Source organism: Cryptomeria japonica, chromosome 11 (genome assembly GCF_030272615.1).
Source record: "Cryptomeria japonica chromosome 11, Sugi_1.0, whole genome shotgun sequence".
Lineage (NCBI taxonomy): Eukaryota > Viridiplantae > Streptophyta > Pinopsida > Cupressales > Cupressaceae > Cryptomeria > Cryptomeria japonica.
Window position 1 is genome coordinate 452,673,550 of NC_081415.1, and position 19,326 is coordinate 452,692,875.

General features: G+C 38.3%; 1 protein-coding gene across 3 annotated transcripts in view; it reads left to right on the top strand.

The window, feature by feature from the left end:
• The window catches only part of LOC131041402 (CBL-interacting protein kinase 8), a 135,357-nt gene that overhangs the window by 77,704 nt on the left and 38,327 nt on the right, over positions 1-19,326 (top strand). For all 3 annotated transcript variants that reach the window (XM_057974470.2, XM_057974469.2, XM_057974471.2), the window contains 4 exons: positions 391-516; positions 905-994; positions 1,122-1,244; positions 1,742-1,861. In XM_057974470.2, coding sequence (XP_057830453.2) covers positions 391-516; positions 905-994; positions 1,122-1,244; positions 1,742-1,861 — 459 coding nt within the window. The remainder of the gene's footprint in view (positions 1-390; positions 517-904; positions 995-1,121; positions 1,245-1,741; positions 1,862-19,326) is intronic.

Genomic DNA, 19,326 nt, shown 5'->3' on the forward strand with positions numbered 1-19,326 from the left:
ATGTTTGAGCCGAGTTTTTGTTTCTGGTAGATGATCTGTTCCCCCAAGCAAAACAGAGTTTGAGGTCAAGCACAGGAACTAAGTCTAGCTTTGAGATTCATCTGGAAAAATGTATGTCAAATCAAACCTTGTATGTTTTGATGTGCATAAAAAGTTGTTTTTCCAATAGTTATGTCTTTAAATTGAGCTAGGCTTTATTAAGGATTTACAATATAGTGATAAATACTCTATTGAATATAGCGTGGTTTAGAAATTCTTGCTCCACTGAAATGGATTGATCATTAAGATTTAAAGATATGAAAAAAAATAAAATTGATGAAAGTTGATCAATCTTATGCTTTGTTCTTATTTTGTAGGTGGTCAATCTTATGCTTTGTTCTTATTTTGTAGGTTCTCAGCCACAAAGGTTACGATGGTGCATTAGCAGATTTGTGGTCTTGTGGAGTGATTCTTTATGTGTTAATGGCAGGATTTCTTCCATTTGATGAAGATGATCTAACAACACTCTATAGAAAGGTACATTTTCAGCACTGGCAGCTCATTATCTATCATATAAAATCATGATTAATCCCAACAAGATCAATCTTAGTGCACAAATCATTCTTCTTGGCTTTTGTGAAAGAGGCCTTGTTTTTATGGCAAGTATCACCCTCCTGCTTGCTTGTGGCACGATTAATTTGTAATAAGACATCACATTTCTCAGTGCTATCTGTCAACTGAAAGTATGTAGGGAGGGTACATACTTGTTCAACGTGGATATATTCCTTTATCTCATAAACATATCTTTTTATATCTTCAATTTACATTTCATTGTTAGAAGCTTAGAACACCAATAAAACTGAAAAGTCCTTAGTTGCTTACCAACCTACCTGTATTTATACTTATCTGATGTGATGAAATGTAGATCAACGAAGCTGAATTTTCATGTCCAACATGGTTTTCCCCTGGTGCCAAGTCTTTGATTTCAAGAATTCTTGATCCAGATCCACGAATGGTAAAATTTTCTGCTAGTCAATTGGCACGAATCTGTTAATGATTAATATTTCTTGCATTTTGCTTTTATGGAAAATTTGGCTGGAAAAGTCTATTAATCGCACAGACTAGTGTTTGATCTGCCTCAGCGTATAAATGTCAGCGGCATCCGGGAAGATGATTGGTTCAAGAAGAATTATGTGCCTGTCAGGCTTTATGAAGATGATGACGTTAACTTTGATGATGTGCAAGCCGTTTTTGATGATGCTGAGGTTGGCCACGATCTCCCTACTTTCCTTTTCAAGGCAGTCATGTTGCATATGATTTGTAAATGTGAAGAAATTAAATGAATGGAATAAATATTTTTGTGGCAGTTGGAATCCTTTCATTTTTTTTTTAAGGTAAAAAAAGCTATACAAACATTAACATAATCTTCTAAACTTTACTTAATGATGCATTGAAGGAGTTTACGTTTTGAAGATGTTTTAAAGATGAACTTATGGGTCCCTATTTTTGCTCTGTTGTTGTATCCTAATCAATTTTACATTATTATCTTTGATGTTAGATCTTTATTTTCAGATTTCATTTTATCTTTTATTTTTGACTATGTATTCAATACTAATTGAATTGCAAAGGCTATCTTCAAATTAGTAGTGTTAGTTTAATTCAATATCACAGAGCTTTGGATTGCATCAATGATTGAGAACATTATTATTATTTGTTGCAAATTCAGCATTAGGAAACCTAAGCTGCTCTCGTGGGTTTGCAGGACAAATATGTAAGTGAGCATAAAGAAACAAAGGAACTTGGTCCCTCAATGATGAATGCATTTGAGCTGATAACACTTTCTCAAGGACTCAATCTCTCTGCATTGTTTAATAGGCGACAGGTTTGGTGCCTCTGATTGTTCTTGTAACTCTTTTGGCATTTTCCATGCTTTTGGATATACAATCTTTATTTGCTTCTAAACATGAACGCACCAACAGTATTGACTTTTACAAGTCAGAAACTGCATAATCCTTCCCAGTCCATTTGAAATTTGAAACCATTGTTTAAACAATTGCAGAAAAGCTCACTGGCTCATGAGTTTTCATGAGAAAAATCTGATACCGAGTTACTTGTAAGTTAACTTGGGCGATTTTTCTGGAAATAGGGCAAGTTAATTGCACTAAAAGTTGCCAAAAATCATGATGAACTACAGCCACATAATTTTTTGAAGGAAAATCTGTTTAAAGTTTGCCTTGTGTTTGCACCTTTTCTGTGCCCTTTGGCAATGGCATCTGAAACATTGATTTGTGCTGCTCTTTGTAAGCAAGTTTGGCACTTATGTTTTCATTCATGGGAGTAGCCATGATGGGCCCACTCTCTGGGAGTAGCCATGGTGGTAGTCACCATGTGACTTGGTTATTAAAAAGGAATCCTCCCTAGCTAAGAGGGAGTGTTGATGTGTAGTTAGGTCGGATCCCTTCTAGGGCCGACCTAGTACATAAAATGCTAAGTGGCCTGTTGGCCTTATCATTTTGGCATCTTACTTTATTGTGTAAATGTGTAGACCCTATTTGGGCGATGGGTGTAACTTGTATTAATGATATAGGTCAAGTCCTATACTAATGTAACTTGTGAATTAAATTGTAACTTGGTGCCAATACTATACAAGGCCGACCAAGGGTAATTAAATGGATCATTCCCCATACATGTAAGATCAATTGAAGATCACATGATCATCAAGCAATCTATCCTGTCCTTCATTTGTGCAAATCATCTCTGCATCAACGAATAACTAAAGGGCAGCAGCTTGAGGTTCGGTTATAATCATAGAGCAGAGAATTGAAGTCCCGGTCAGCAAACCTGTCTTAGGTCTGGTGAAATCCTATTTTATGCTGAGCAATCAACTTCTAGGTAAAGCGAACTTGCTGGGCGAACTCTTCCTTACTGGGCGAATTCTTCCTAGTCTGGGCGAACTATCATTCTGGGCTACTGAACCTGCTATGCACTACTGAATTCTTGTTCATGCTGAGCGACCTCTCTCCAAGACAAGCGAACTCCAATATATGATCAGCAATCTGCATTTTGGGTGGTGACATCAAGTCTGATCAGAACTATATATTAGATAAGTTATTGTGTGCCCTAAGAAGGGTTAAGATTGTAATCTACTACTGTGTTTATCTTAATCTGATCTGAGACATTCTTGCTGGATTTTTCACCTCCAAGAGGGAGGTTTTCCCAGGGTATCACTGTGTTATGTGTGTTACATTTGTTATTTTCTGTTTACTGTTATCAGTCTGATCCTAAAATTAACACAAAAATCTTACTCTTTTTTCAAACATTTTGCCAATGTTAAAAAAATGTAAATGCAACATCAGTATTTGTAATATAATTAAAAGAAACATTATTATATACATAGAAGTATTACTTGTTTTAAAGTCTATGATATCTATTAAATAATTAAAATCAAATTTTGAGTTATATATGATGAAAATCAATAATATGCTCTATAAATTCAGTATATATGTGTGTTTCCGAATAATATTTAAAAAAAATGTATTTTTGTTGTCTTCATTTTTGTTTTTAAAAATGATGGACCATTATATAAAATTTTGTCAAGAAATGAAAATTTTACTCTATGGCACACTTCCCGAGACAGAATTTTGCTTTGCCCTTGGGCTGGCTTAATCCCCAGTCCATCTTCGAACTACGTTTCAAATTTAATCGCATTCTGGGTTCGTTTGCTATGTCTTTCCTTCAATTTCGGATTTTTTCTCCCTGACTGCAGGTGGGAAAATTTCCTTAAGTTGCAAGTTTTAATGTTTTCCTTTGTTTTTCTTTGTAGGAAAATTTTTAGTCAGTTACAAGTGCACTTTATGAAAAAAGAACTTGTAACTTATTTTTTATTTCCCCCTTGATGCTTTTTGGCTTTTTAAGTCATAATAGGTATTTTTTGGATAAGTTACAAGTTAATTTTAAATTGCAAATTTAAAAAGTCACTTGTAGTTCTTTTATAAAATTCCTATTTTAGTGTTTTTGCTTGTAATGGGGATTTTATTTCCCTATTACATGTGTTAAGTTATTAAAACTTGTTGAAGGGATTTTAGTTTCCCCAATAACTTGTATCTCTCTCTCAAAAACTCGATTTTGCTTAGAATGGAGATAAAGTGATATTTTATAACTTGCAATTGAGTTTTAAAAACCCGATTTGCTCCATGAGTGAAAATAAAGGCATTTTAAACTTGCTAAAGGGTTTTTAAAACCCGATTTTGCCTTGTGGAATGAAAAGTGACAATTTAAACATGTAATATGAAGTCAAAAATCCGATTTTCATTGTTGCATGCAAAATTAAAACTTGTTCTTCATTTCTAAGAACCCGACCAGCCAAGAAGGCGGATTTGTTGAAGATTGCAAGCAAATTTTGTGGAGATTTTTTAGGAAGAAGAGGCGTTTTGGATTCTCATGCTATTTTCATGCATATTCAAACTCTTTCCACGCCATTTGGTATATTCATTTGCTGGTTTGAAGGCGAGTTTGCAGCAAACACGTGATTCTTCCAAGCCACGTTTTGGTTGATTCAAGTGCCACAAGTCTCTTCTTCCCTAAGTCGTTTTTGCTTCCTTCACCTAGGCGTGGGGTTTGGATAGACTTTCAACCTATTTTCTTGCATCTTCAAACACGTTTTTGCTGTTATTCTCCAAATCCAAGTTTGGAAAAACGTGGCAAGGGTTTTGGAATCTTTTTCTATTTAAGGGATTGTCTTCTTCATTCAAAGATTGTTTCATCTTTTGAAGAGGCATTTCGGATTGAAGCAAGGTATGTTTTCTTTTTTTCTTGTTCCATTTTCTTGTCTTTTTGTTTTTCCATTCTAGTTGTAAATTTGTATATGTTGGTTTTGTCCTAAAAATCGGTTTTGTGAGAGAGATTTTCCCCTTTGCAAAGCAATTTGTGAATTGCATTGTTCTTCCCCATTTTCCCTCTTTACTTGTATTCGGGATTTTAAATCCCGATTACAATTTGGGTGAAAATAATTGATCTTCCCTTATGGTTATAAGACTTTAACCATCTTTTGTTGAAATTCCAAGTTGCAAAGATGAAAATACCCATTCTTCGAAAATCGGGTTTTTAGAACTGGATTGCATGTTGAAAGTTCTTCCCATTTTCTTGAAAATGACATTCCCAAAATCTTCCCATTTTCTTGAAAATGACATTCCCAATTTTATCCATCCATATTGCCTATATCCGTACTTTCCGTTCACGTCATTTCCCACATGTCCAAATCTCATTTTTCACTCATTTCTCCATTTTCTGTTTTACAAATATACTTGCATTCGGGTTTTAAAAATCCGATTGCATGTTCGTTCTTCCCCACTTGTATACTTGTAAAACTCTTCCCAAGATCTGAAATTGGTCAAAGTCAAGTTTCCAACATTCCCATTTATTTCCTTTCTTTCTCTCACAAAGTTGTGAAGTGCAAGGGCTGGAATTCTTCCCATTTGAAGAAGGAAAAATGTTAGTTGCAGCTGATTATGATGTTGCCTTAACACTTTTAAGTCTTCATCGCAGCATACCAGGTTATCCTTCAATGTCAGATTTGCCATCATCTCCCATTTCGAAGAAGATGAAGTATAAACATGACAATTACTAGAATGAAGTTTCACCTTCACAAGTTTCCTCTCCTTTGGATCATATCAAGGATACAAAGATAGGGCATGTTGACATGTCAGAATTCATTAAGAGGGTGGAGGATCCGCAAGATAGTAACATGCATCGGTTGTTGGACAGCCACATTCATCATGCATCTTCTTTTCTGGTTGCTGCCCTATAACTTGAATTTGTTCTCGCTTGCGTCCATCACTTCGACAAGGAGACAAGAACCATTACAAATGATGATGGTGAGACAATAATCCGCCTTGATGTGGATACTATTGAGAAAGTCTTCATAATACCACCAACACTTGTTTATATGGAAATTTCAAAGGATAGTGTAGCTGAGTACTATGTTAAGAGGGAAAATGACTGCAAACGCCACATTAACAGGTGGATTCATGAGCCACGAGCTGCCTTCACGAGGTGGGCTAAGTTGTATCATTGTGACTTTAAGTGGGAAATTGGAGACATCATTACTCTCCTCAGTAGGATGATAGGTCTTGAACACTAATGTTTTTGAGCCTTGGATGTATCAATTTACCATGTTCATAAGGCAGTTCCATCATATATCATGGGGAGAGATTATCAGCGATGCTTTGTGTGAACAACTTGCAACGGTCCCTACTACCATGACTTTCTACATGAATTCATACTTAGTGTATTTGGCAGCATCACTCAGACATTTCCCTGGTCTTTCTACCAAGGGTGATCGCTCGCTTATACCTGTGTGGGAATATTGTGATTAGTTGCCTTTGAGACCCAACAAATTACATTTCAGAAGGGTTCAAGATGCATTCTTTGGTTACTTCATGTGCCAGTTTAACAAGACTCTAAAGAACATAAGGGTGTTAGATGAAGCATGGGAAAGAGTGAATGAGTATGGGTGCTTGTTTCTTCAATTCCCGACTTTACTTATATGAGAGTTAGATACTACAATGGGCAGCCATACATGCTTCTTAGATACCCGACCGATAAGATCATTCTTATGGAGTTGGGAAGACAGATCATGGCTGTGCACGCTCATCAATCTGTCAAACATAAGGTCGGGATGGGGATTTCTATAACTAATCCATTAAAGATTGGCCGGTATTCTCTTGTCACACCCGTCAAAGCCAAAGCTATGGAAACTGAGATGTAGGAGATTAAACTCAAAAGGTTTAAGTCTAGGGCAGGTTTTGACTACCGGGGTATGAAGGAAAAGATCAAAAATCCTTCGTACATGTGCATCGTATTGAGGATATTTGGGTAGATCTTCGTACAAAAATGGAGGTTCTCAAGATGGACTACTGCAGGCTTACTGTTGAGCAAGTTATTGTTCTGAACCTGGTGGACATTCCGCAAGGAATGATTGATGATGGAAATGTGCTTGATCCAGAGTATGTCTCACGAAGGGTTGAGGAAGCTCCACTTCCTTTAATCCAATGGTCACATAAAGAATGCACTTCCATTCTTGAAAGATTTCAGCCTATCTTCGCTAACACCAATACTTGGCTCAAAGGTAATGGTGTTAGACTCATCAAGATCAAGGTTGGAAAAGAAGATGAGTCTACGGGGCCTCTTGGACGTAAGTCTGAGATTCAGATTGACAACAAGGAAGGTGCATCATCTTCAGGCACTAGGATCAAATTGCGGGTTAGTCGGGAAATAGTACTTCTTCCTGAGGAGGCGATAGTTCGTGGGAAAGAAAAGTCCCGGCTTCACGTTCATGTGATCGATCCTGATGATCCAAAAGAAGGACAACAATCAGATGATGCTCCTAAGTCACTAGCTTCAGAGTCACCTCATGAGATTCCCTCCTCAGTTTCCATGGAGCTGCCTCTATCTCCTCCTGACATAATAGTGTAGGAGTCTCCTTAGAATGCCGTCCCTATTTCAGCAGTTGAACCACCTCTTGATCATTAACAAGAGAGTCTGCTGGAAATCTTCGAGGATACTCCTACATGCATTCATCTATCAGAGATTGATACCTCTACTTCTAACTTTGAGGAGTTTATGAAATAAACTTCATGTCCTTTGGTTACTGAGCAAGCCATGGTTGCCATCCAGACCATGGTTGAAAAACTTGGACTTGCCACGGACTCGGCAAACCAAAAATTTGGACTTGGACTTGGACTCGTGAAAGACTAGGCAAGGACTCGGCAAAAAAAAAAAACCGCAGTTTAACAAAAAAACATAAAGAAATTAATGCATTTAGAGAACATAAGAGCCATAATTGAAACATTACACATGTCACATACTCATAGTTTCAAACTTTCGACTCTAAAATGTATAATACCAAGATTTCTTCAATGCTAATTATGCTTTTATATGGAGCTTAATTAGACTCAGAGGTTAAATTTTCCCTACTTCCATCGATGCAATTTCGCCCTATATTTTTCGACGGGGGTTTGGGGGCAACACCCTGTTGATGTGTTTTTTATGCACAAAACATTTCAGAATAAAGTACCAAGGTAATTTACCCTCTCTTGAACAAAATCACCTTAGATGCTAAGAATGAGATCAACTAAAATGATTCCAAGGTTTCTACATGTTAGGTCTTGACGAGTGGGTAAGTTCAGTGGTTGATGTGAATTGCTGTGTTTCACTTGGGGACTTACGCAAATGTTTGGATTATCATGAATGATGCGGAATAGGTGTGTTGACAACTTAAGATTTATCAATATGGCTCTGGATTTACTTCTTACTAAAAAAGGGGGAAAAAGAAAAGGGTTCAGGAAATCTATTTTAAACCTAAGAATGTAGGAAATGATGAATGGATCTAGTGGAATCAAACCAGGCAAGGTCTCACAATCAGGTATTGACACAAGCTTAGTGCAATCATCTAAGGTATACTTAATGATTTTCAGACTATTACCATCAAACGTAGACACCATCCAAGTTGATGCTTGTCAACGGACATGTAATAGTTGAAGTTATGCTCACTCAAATTCCAGTTGACCACACAAGGCGCACTTACCAGCAGCAAGAGGCTAGTGGTATGGACTAATGATTCCACACAAATATACTCAACAAATCTTCCACTCAATCTAACATACATGAAAATAAATTCTAATCTAAATTCTAATCTAACTTGGAGGAATTGAGAACCATGAATGCAAAGACAACATTTGAAGAGCAAATCACCAACAATTGAACAATGATTAGGATTCAAATAGCTGTAGCATATACCAACAATTCTACAAAAACTCTCTCTTATAAATGAGAGACAAAGGGGCATATATAGAGTCTCTTATAAAAATGGATGACCCAGATTGATCTAAGAGCAACGATCGAGATCATGCCAACAAAACCCTAGAATTGCCCTAATTAGGGTTACATAAAAAATGGCGCCACTAACATATGGCCCAATGAAAAGATACCTAGTCATCATATAGGGAATCTTCTAGAAGATTCCTCCCTGCATCTCTCTCTCTCCTAGCATACTCCAAGAATCTAGCCAATATTGAATCTAACTCTTCCATGGAAATGCTAGGCAAGGTATCCTGCTGTAAATCAATCACATCCAATGAATCCGAGCAAGCATTCAAAGTGTTTTCCCATTCAGGCATGAGCTTTTGCGAATTATGAACATGAATCAACAAAGAGACCAAGTCATCAATTTGACTCTTCTTCAAACAGTCCAATTGGCAAAAATACATAAATTTCATCTTGTCTCTTAATTCGGCTAAGTGTAAACCGCTAGCATCACTAACGTCAGCACCCTATAATTCCTCAATCGAGGCAAGGATCTTCATTTGAATGTCCTGAATTAATCCTTCCATCTCCATACAACTCGATTGGGCGTTCTCATAAGCTGATTTCTTCAAGGCTAATGCACAATACTAGCCATGGAAATCATATATGCCTCCATCGTGCACAATGTTCTCGCTGACCAAGGTGGAATTAGGAACCTTCTTCAATGCCAGGAGGCGTGGAATAGTCTTGTCCTGAATAGGCTGAAATTCTTCCCAAACTCCCTCCAAATACTGGATTCTGAATACGAGCGTTGTTGTCTTATCATATGCATGGACAAACTGAGTAAGGAAATCATCTGCCTGCTTTCTTGTGCTTTCAATCCACTTTTCCACCTCTGAGTGTGTACCTCTCGCTACCTCACAGTGTGAATGTATTCCATGGTCAACTGCAATAGGGGAAATAAGGGTGGGATCTCCACGCCTTGTCCTTGCAATATACTCTCTGAGTCTACTATTTTCTTCTCTATACCTTTCATTCTTCGCAATTGTTGTGTCTAACCTTGCACTGATTACTTGGAGGTTGTCACCAATCTCCTGAAATTCCTGCCCTGCGGATGGACGCCCAAGGGCGACTGAAGTGATCCGGAAATCCATAGGAGTAGCAATGTCCACTGTCACGCCGGCTCTAGGAACAACAATCTGTGCAATCCGCATTCCTGTCTCATCTCTAGCTATGTGCGACAAAATCTCCGCTCTCTTGGGCTCCTTCTTCTTAGCACTCCTAGCTAGGTAGTCATCAATATCATCAATAGGCTATACCTCTATCATTTGTTTATTTTTCTCCATGCTTCTCCTCAGCCATTCAGGAATAGCGGCCATTTCCATACCATCATCAAGACATACTTCTTGATCAAGTCCTTTCAATGCCTAGATAACATCCTCATTATCATCAGTATTATCCTTAGTGCAATCATATACTTCATTTCCCAAGCTAACTTCCAAAAGGACAGTAGGGGATTCCGACTGATCATTATTCTCATTAGGAGGTGCAGATGTCGCTGTGGCATGGATCTCCTGAATATTCTCTGGTAGTATCACTGTGTTGGAACACTGCTGAGTCTCCTTATTCTGTTCTGTTACTTCAATCACTTCGATTGATGAGACACTAGGAGGGGGTGAAGGAATGACAGGTGGAGTGATAGTCTTCTGTTTCTTCTTCACCTCCTCAATCTTCTTCCCTCTGGCCTTGACTTCTCTAGGCATGTTCTTCCTTCTAATGGGAGCTTGACTCTCTTCATCTACATGAATCCTGACATCACTGACAGTCTTCTGATCATCCTCGGAAGTAGACTCTTCCGGCTTCATCCTTTCATAAGTGAAGGGAACACCCATGTCAACTAATTTATTCATCTGCATATCCACCCATGTGCGGGAGAAATTCAAGACCTCTCTCATCAATATATTCAGGTCAGTCTTTTTTGACTCTGACCAATTTGGCAATAGGATTGCCTTCATTTCATTCTCATAATGTGGGTGTATATGATCCCTATCATCTAATACCTGATCAGGAATGAGGAAAAGTCCACACTTCCTCATGAAATCCTCTGACATTCTGGACCACATTCTTCTCTTCATTGCTTGTTCGTCCATCAAGTTAGCCCAATAATCCTCTATGTCAACCTTATGAGTGAACTTCTCTCCCCTGATCCTTCCGACCTTCTTGTTTGGATCGAATCTTTCTCTTTTCTTGTATGTTGCAAATCTGTAGAATGCAATCTCCTCACCTGCAGTGCTGGCGGCTATGGCGGATTGGCAGACCTCTAACGTCTTCTCAACTGAAATAGGGAATGTCATTCCTGTCCTGTGCTTCTCTCTCTGGATAACATCGAACTCTAGAAGCTGTCTCACTACTTCCAACAATATCATTCTGTCGGTCGGATACCTGGGAAGTCTGTAGGGTTCAGATTGAAACCCATGAATCCTTAGGTATGTGAAAGTGGGAAACTGTATATACCACGATCCATATTTTTCTATTAACTCTGTTGCCTCCTTGGACAATCTTCTGTGGATTCCGCCCTGCAACATCCGTGTGATGTACATAGTGAATGCATCATTCACTCTCTTATAGTCTTCAATTCTGTGCATGCTCAACTGGGGGTAGCATTCATAACTCTTGTACTGTCCTTGCCCATTCCCGACTTCACCTGTGCATATTAATTCTCTGTATGAAACAAATCGTGCAAGCAGGTACACCAGGTAGGAAGTCATGGCGAATGACTTGGACCGCTCTACATTTCTCAGCTGGAAATCCAGGTTGTCACTTATGATCTTGGACCAATTCACTAGTGTTCCTCAAAGACAATCTTGGATGAAGTAGAACATCCATCCATGAAATATTGCTCCCTGCGGCATTCCCATCACTCTGTTGAGTAGGAATATCAAATCACTATATTCCTCCTTAAAATCTATGCACATAAGTTTCTTGGGAGCCTTGGAATGATGAGACCTAGGTTCAATCATCCACTCTTTGTTAATTAAATTCTTACATACACCCATCTTCTTCGTGTATCTGTCTGCATAATCTGCCTTGGTCACATCCTTCATGTCTGTTCTGCGTGGAATTCCGAACACCTCAGCAATGACATCCTCAGCAAGGTAGGCGATGACAACGCCTTTAGGACTCTTGATCATTCTTGTGAGCGGATCGTAACATCGTGCACATTCCAGGATCAACTCACTGCATTGTATGGATTGTGGAAATCCAGCGGCATGGAAAATGCCACTCTTCATAATATTCACATATGCTGGGGAAGGAACTTGATCTCTGACTCCGAACATCCGACGCTGCATCTGGTCGAAGTCCAGGAAATGCATGTTTGTATCCGCGATCTCCTTCCATCTAGATGAAATCTTAAACTCTGGATAAAATCTAGTCTTCAACAATTCTTTTCTTTCCTTGTACCCTAACTTTGATATCGCACCTGTACGAAGCTCGAAGTTAGACTTAGGAAAATATTCGTAATAAAATTCCTGACTTTCTAAAGATTTAGCTAATTTAGAGCATGGAGTCAGGAAAATAATCCATACACTTGGTAAGTTTTAGCAATTACGTTCAAAGTGTGACAACACTAAGGCATGGAAGCCTTCCATAAAATTCATTTAATACCTCCTTATGCTTAGAAAATATGCAAGCAAAAATGCAAAGGAGTATATCAGATTGATGATGACTTAGGAAAGGTGTGAAAGATTGTGTTTTCATACAATGAATGTCTGAAGACACTTTCCGCAGTCAACAATGGAGGTCAAAATTCTGAGGACAACCTGAAAATCAGACTTTTAAAACATGTTGCAATCTTCAAAATGTGCATAAAATCAATAAAAATCAGTTTTATTGATGAAAACAATCATTTTCTGGAATGTAAGTATGGTTGGTAAAAATTAGTTTTCTGAGGAAAAGTCTGAAAATCGAATACTTCAGACTTACCAGCACCTTGCAAAATGGTTTAAATCCCTGAAAGTGATGAAAAATTGCTAAGGAAACAACCCCAAGCAAATTCGCCAAAATTGGTTAGGTGGTTGGAAATGAAAATTTCTGAGGACAACTGCCTAACAATGGAGTTTCAGATCTGCAACATGTTGTCCTCATTTTTGTTTCCAAAAATGAAGGACCGCTACATGAAATTTTTGTGAAAAAATGAAAATTTTTACTCTATGGCACGCTTCTCGAGGCAGAATTTTGACTAATCCTTGGATTGGCTTAATCCTCAGTCTATCCTCGAATTACGTTTCGAATTTTGTCAAATTCTGGGTTTGCTGTGTCTTTCTTTCAATTTCGGGTTTTAAAACCCCGATTGCAGGTGGAGAATTTTCTTCAAACTGCAAGTTTTAATGATATTCATTATTTTGGTTGCTGTAGGGGAATTTTTAGCTTATTACATGTGCATCTTTATTAAAAGATGTTACTTGCAATTTGTTTTAAATTTCCCTTTCTTGTTTTTGTCTTTTTTATTGTTTTTTGGTTTTGTTTAGTTAAAATAGGGATTTTTTTGCCCAATTACAAGTAAACTTCAGTTTGGTCAAAAAACCCCTACTTTAATGGTTTTTGCATGTAATAGGGATTTTAAATCCCCATTACATATGTGCAAGTATTTCTAACTTGTTGTAGGGATTTTATTTCCCTTATACAAGTAATTAAAATTTGTATTCCTCTCCAAAAAACCCGATTTTGCCTTGCAAGTGCTTTTTTGACAATTTTAAACTTGTCATTTGCTCCAAAAAACCCTATTTTGGCTAGTAAGTGAAAAAGTGGAAAATAAAACTTGTCAATTCTCTCCTAAAAACCCGATTTGCATTCCCTTATGCAAAATCGAACTTGTCTTTCATTCCAAGAAACCCGAAATGCAAAAAAAATGGTTTTTGAAGAATTCAAAGCAATTTTTTGTAGAGATTTTCCAGGGAGGAAAGACGTTTTTGCTTCTACCCTATTTTCATGCATTCATGGACATCTTCCATGCCAAATGGAGGTTGCATTGATTGGTTTTTCGCCCTAAATCAACAACCACGTTTTTCATAAATGCCACTTTTTGAGGGATTAAATCTTCAACAAACTCCACTCTCCTAAATCGTTTTGCCCTTTCTCATCTAGGCGTGGAGTTTAGGAGGATTGTTGAGCTATTAAATGATGCCATTTGGTGTGCAAATGATGGCCACGTTTTTTCCACGTGACTCTTTTGGCTACGCTTTGCAAACACTTGTCATCATTTCTTCTACTTCCTCCTAAGGCGTTTTGTTCTAATCCTCTTGGGTGTGCTCTCTCATTGGCACTTTGATCTTTCAAATTTGGGATTGCTGCTACATTTATCAGTTTGGGGATTTTTTGCAAAAACGTGTTAAGGGTTTTGGCATTGCGGATTGCTTCTATTTTTGGTCTTGCTTCTTTTTTCCAAAAATTGGTTGCATTTTTGGAGAAGCATTTGCATTTTCAAGAAAGGTATGGCTTCTTTCCTTTCTCTCCTTTATTTTATTATTTTCTTGCTTTCTTAGTTTTCTTTCTTAGTTGCATTTTTGTAAATATGTGTTGCTCTTCCCCCCAAAAATCGGTTTTTGTGAGAGGATTTTTTCCCTTGGTATGCAATTTTCGAATTGCATTGTTCTTCCCAAAAATTCCCTCCTTCCTTGTATTCAGGATTTTTAATCTCGATTACAAGTTCGCTGGAAATTCTTGTTCTTCCCCTATGGTTAAGGAATTTAACCATTTTTTGTTAAAATTCCAAATTAAAAAATGTGAAATACCCCTCCCTTGCAAATTCGGGTTTTGAAAACCGGTTTACATGTTGAATAGTTCTTCCCATTTTCATGAAAATGACTTTCCCGGATTTTCCCATTTCTATCCATTCATGTTCCCCATATTCGTACTTTCCGTTTCCATCATTTCCCGCAAGTCAAAATCTCATTTTTCGTCCATTTTTCCATTTTCGAATTTACAAGTGTACTTGTATTCGGGTTTTAAAATCCCGATTGCATGTATGTCCTTTCCAACTTGTATACTTGCAAAAATTCTCCTAAGATCCGAAATTGGTCAAAGTCAAGATTTTCCCATTTCTATATATTTCCCCTCTTCCTCTCACAAAATCGTGAAATTCAAGAATCAAAGTTTTACCCATTTGGAGAAGGAAGAATGATATTTGCAGCTGACTATGATGTTGCCTTAACTGTCTTAAGTCTTCATCACAGCATTCCAGGTTCACAATCAATGTCAAATTTGCCGGCATTTCCAACTCCAAAGAAAATGAAATACAAATATGACAAATATCAGAATGAGGTTGCACCTTCCCAGGTTTCTTCTCTTTTGGACCGCATCAGAGACACGGAGATAGGGCACGTTGATATGGCATAATTCGTCAATAGAGTAGAAGATCCACAAGATAATAACTTGCAGCGGCTGTTGGACAGCCATATCCATCATGCATCTTCCTTTCCGGTGGCTGCCCTAGAACTTGAGTTCGTTCTTGCCTGTGCCCATCATTTTGACAAGGAATCAAGAGTCATAAAAAATGATGATGGTGAAGCTATAATTCGTCTTGATGCGGATACAATCGAGGTGGTCTTCAGAATACCTCCTGCACCTGTTTATATGGAAATCACCAAAGAAAGTGCAGCGGAATATTACTTGAAGAGGGAAAAAGATTGCAAGCGGCACATCAATAGGTGGATCCAAGAGCCATGACCTTCCTTCTCAAGGTGGGCAAAGTTGTACCGTTGTGATTTCAAATGGGAGATGGGAGACACCATCACTCTTCTCAGCAGGATGATGGGCCTTGAACATTCCATTGTCTTTGAGCCATGGATGTATCAGTTCATTATGTTCATACGACAGTCGCATCACATTTCATGGGGGGAAGTCATCAATGATGCTTTGTGCGAACAACTTGCAACAGTTCCTACCACCATGACCTTCTTCATGAATTCCTATTTGGTATATTTAGCAGCATCACTTAGACACTTTCCAGGTCTTTCTACCAAGGGTGATCGCTCACTTATACCAGTTTGGGAATATTATGACCAGTTGCCGTTGAAACCCAGCAGACTGTATTTCAGAAGGGTCCAAGATGCATTCTTCGGATATTTCATGTGTTAGTTTGATAGAAATCTCAGGAACAAGAGAGTATCAGATGAGGCATGGGTCAAGGTGCCTGAGTATGGGTGTTTGTTTCTGCAATTTCCCACCTTCACCTATATGAGGATAGGATGCTATGATGGTCAGCCATACATGCTTCCGAGATACCCAACTGATAAGATAATTCTTATAGAGTTGGGAAGACTGATTATGATTGCTCACACTTTTCAGTCTGCTAGACACAAGGTTGGAATGGAGATCTCTACCATAAACCCATTGAAAATTGGCCGATACTCCCTTCTCACATCTGTGAAGGCTGAGGCCATGGAGGCTGAATTGCAGGAAATCAAGCTCAAAAGGTTTAAACCTAGAGCTGATTTTGATTACAGAGGTATGAAGGAGAAAATCAAGAAATCCTTTGTGCATGTTTATCGCATTGAAGACATCTGGGTAGATCTCCGTATAGAAGCCGAAGTCCTCAAGATGGATTACTGCAGGCTCACTGTTGAGCAAATTGTTGATTTGAACTTGGCGGATATCCCACAAGGGATGATTGATGACGGGCATATACTTGATCCTGAATACACTTCATGGAGGGTTGAGGAAGCTCCACTTCCTTTGATCCAATGGTCGCACAAAGAGTGCATCTCCATCCTTGACAGATTTCAGCCTATCTTGGCCAACACTAACGCATGGCTGAAAAGTAATGCTGTTAGACTTATCAAAATCAAGGTTGGTAAAAAAGATGATTCTACGGGGCCTCTTGGACGGAAATCTGAGATTCAGATTGACAACAAGGAGGGTGCTTCATCTTCGGGCACAAGGATCAAGTTATGAGTCAATTGTGCAGTAGTGCTTCCTCCTGAGGAGACTACTATTCGTGGGAAAGAAAAATCACGATTCCATGTTCAGGTGATCGATTTGGATAATCCAGAACAGAGGCAGCAATCTGATGACGCTCCTAAGTCTCTAGTTTCAGACTCGCCTCATGAGGCCATTCCTCCAGTTTCCATTGAGACGCCTCTTTCTCCTCCTGATTTGCTTGTGGATAAGTCTCCTCAGAATGCAATTCCCATTTCAGCATACGAGCCATCTTCTGATCATCAACAAGAAAGTGTGTTGAAAGTTCTTGAAGATATTCCTACTTGCATCTAGTTATCAGAAATTGATACTTCCACTTCTGGTTTTGAAAAATTCATGAGGCAATCTTCATGCCCATTGGTAACTGAGCAAACCGTGGTCGCTGTCCAAACAGATATTCCTTCCAGGATGACCACGGTAATTCAAACAGAAACTGCTTCTCCTTTGCCTACGGCTGCTATTGGAAGAGAGTTGATGACTTTGCCTCCATGGCTTAGTTCTTTCACCCCAAAAAGGAAGAAGCAAGAGATCTCTCCTGATGCCTTTGACTATTAGCAACTGAAACAGTCTAGATCTAAAGTTGCTAAGAAGGCCAAGACTATCTCCAGAGTAACAGTTGACAGTAACAAGATGAAAGTAGCTGAAATTGTGGAACCTATTGCAGATAAGCCACTTGATGAAATGTCAGCTGCTGATTATAAGGTTACGAGGATAGAGTTGGGCAAGCAAACGCATGAGGTCATTAAACATGATGCTCAGTTTTCTGTTGCTTCATTGGTGCAAAGGTGTGATGATCTTCTAGCAAAGAAAGACAAGCTAGAAGAGGAAACCGACAGCTTATGGCAGCCATTCATAAAATCACAAAACCTGCTGTTGAAGGGAGTAACTCCATAGGTTCTTCTGGTTCCCAAGAATCGATTCGTGGAGTGGAAAGGGCTGCTCAAAAGGTACAAGCACTGGATTCCTGGGTTGATCAACTTCATGATCAATGTGTACAATTAATAAAAGACATTTTTCAAATAATGTCTAAACTAGAAACCATTGAGGAGAAACTGGATCAGACTCCTAACACTTTCAAAAAGAATCTGGAAAGTGTTGAGAAAAGTCTGACAATCTGGCGTACCATGCCCCAACAACAGCTGAGTATTTTGCAGGAGCATGCCATCATCTCTTCCAGGGTCATGTACATGGAATTTGAAGAACTCCTGGAAAACAAGACCCTTGTTCTTAAATCCCTCATTGAGGAGATCAGTGATGCAAGGAGATTCCGGGGTGAAGTTTACTGAGATATTGTCTCACATTGTGAAAGGGCCTCTTGCAACATAGTAAGTCAAGATGGAGAGTTGATTCTAGAAGAAGTTCTTGCTGATTTACAGATGAGGATTCATAATGTATGGAGGAGCGACCAATTCTCGGCAGCTTCGATTCAAGCATTGATAAAACACCAAGCCTTTCTGCATGAAATCCAGTCTATCCTGGATAAAAACAATTCTGCGCTCCTCCGCTATCACGACACTATTGTGAAGACTATGGTTGTTGCCAAGAACACCCATGAACCGAATCCCGATGAACTACAAGCGAGCATCTAGAAATTTCAAGGATTTGTGTCTTCACAAAATGCAACTTAAGTGTTTTTCAACACTTAGTTGAATTTTCCCTCTTTTGTAATCTTTAGTTGTAATTTAGTTTTGACAAGTTACATGTAAAAGTATTTTTTGTAAAATGCAAGTTACACATTACTTGCACTTATATAATTACATGTAAAGCAACTACAAGTTGTGTCTGATTAGGACTGTGGTTGGAATAAGTCTTAGTTAGTTGGAGTAACTCTTAGTTAGTTAATGAAGTTCCAGTTAGTTATTGAATGAGTCTTGGTTGTTGAGAGAATCTCTCAAGTTAGTTAGGATCCTCCCATCTTTTTCTCAAGGCTCCTCTTCTATAAATACTTGAGGGGTCTATTGTAATTTTTAGCTTTTGGGAAAGCAAGCAAAAACTCTGCCAAATTTATAGCAAGAAGTCTTTGAGCTTATGTATGTGAATCGAAGGTTTTGAAGAATAATAAAGAAGGATTACTCAAGTTTTGAGTCTTTGAGCTACATGTTTGAGTTTGAATCTTTTTATTTCTTCTATGCAAAGTATTTCTAAAGGAGCTTAGTCCAATCTGATTTGAAGTCTTTGAGCTGCAAGTAGAGAAGATTAATTAAAATAGGAAACTCTCTTGAAGGAGCAGCAAGTCTTTGAGCTTGCATCTATTCTTGAGGAAAAATTACTGTTTGATAAGAAATAGCAGCAAGTCTTTGAGCTTGCATTAGTTCTTGTCTTTGTGTTGAAAGAATAGATTATTGCAGTCTTTGAGCTATTATCTTTTATTCGTTGTAAAATTTAGTATAGCAAAGGGTAGATAGGACTTCCAATAGTCAAGTCTTTGAGCTTGATATTGCTGTATCGTCTCGAAGGAAATGACGAAAGTTTTTGCGTTTTCAGGAAACTTCATTTCCTTTCTCTCATTTCACTTGAAAGTAGTTACTGCTATTCATATTCAATCGCTATCCTTTTCTGTGAAGAGAA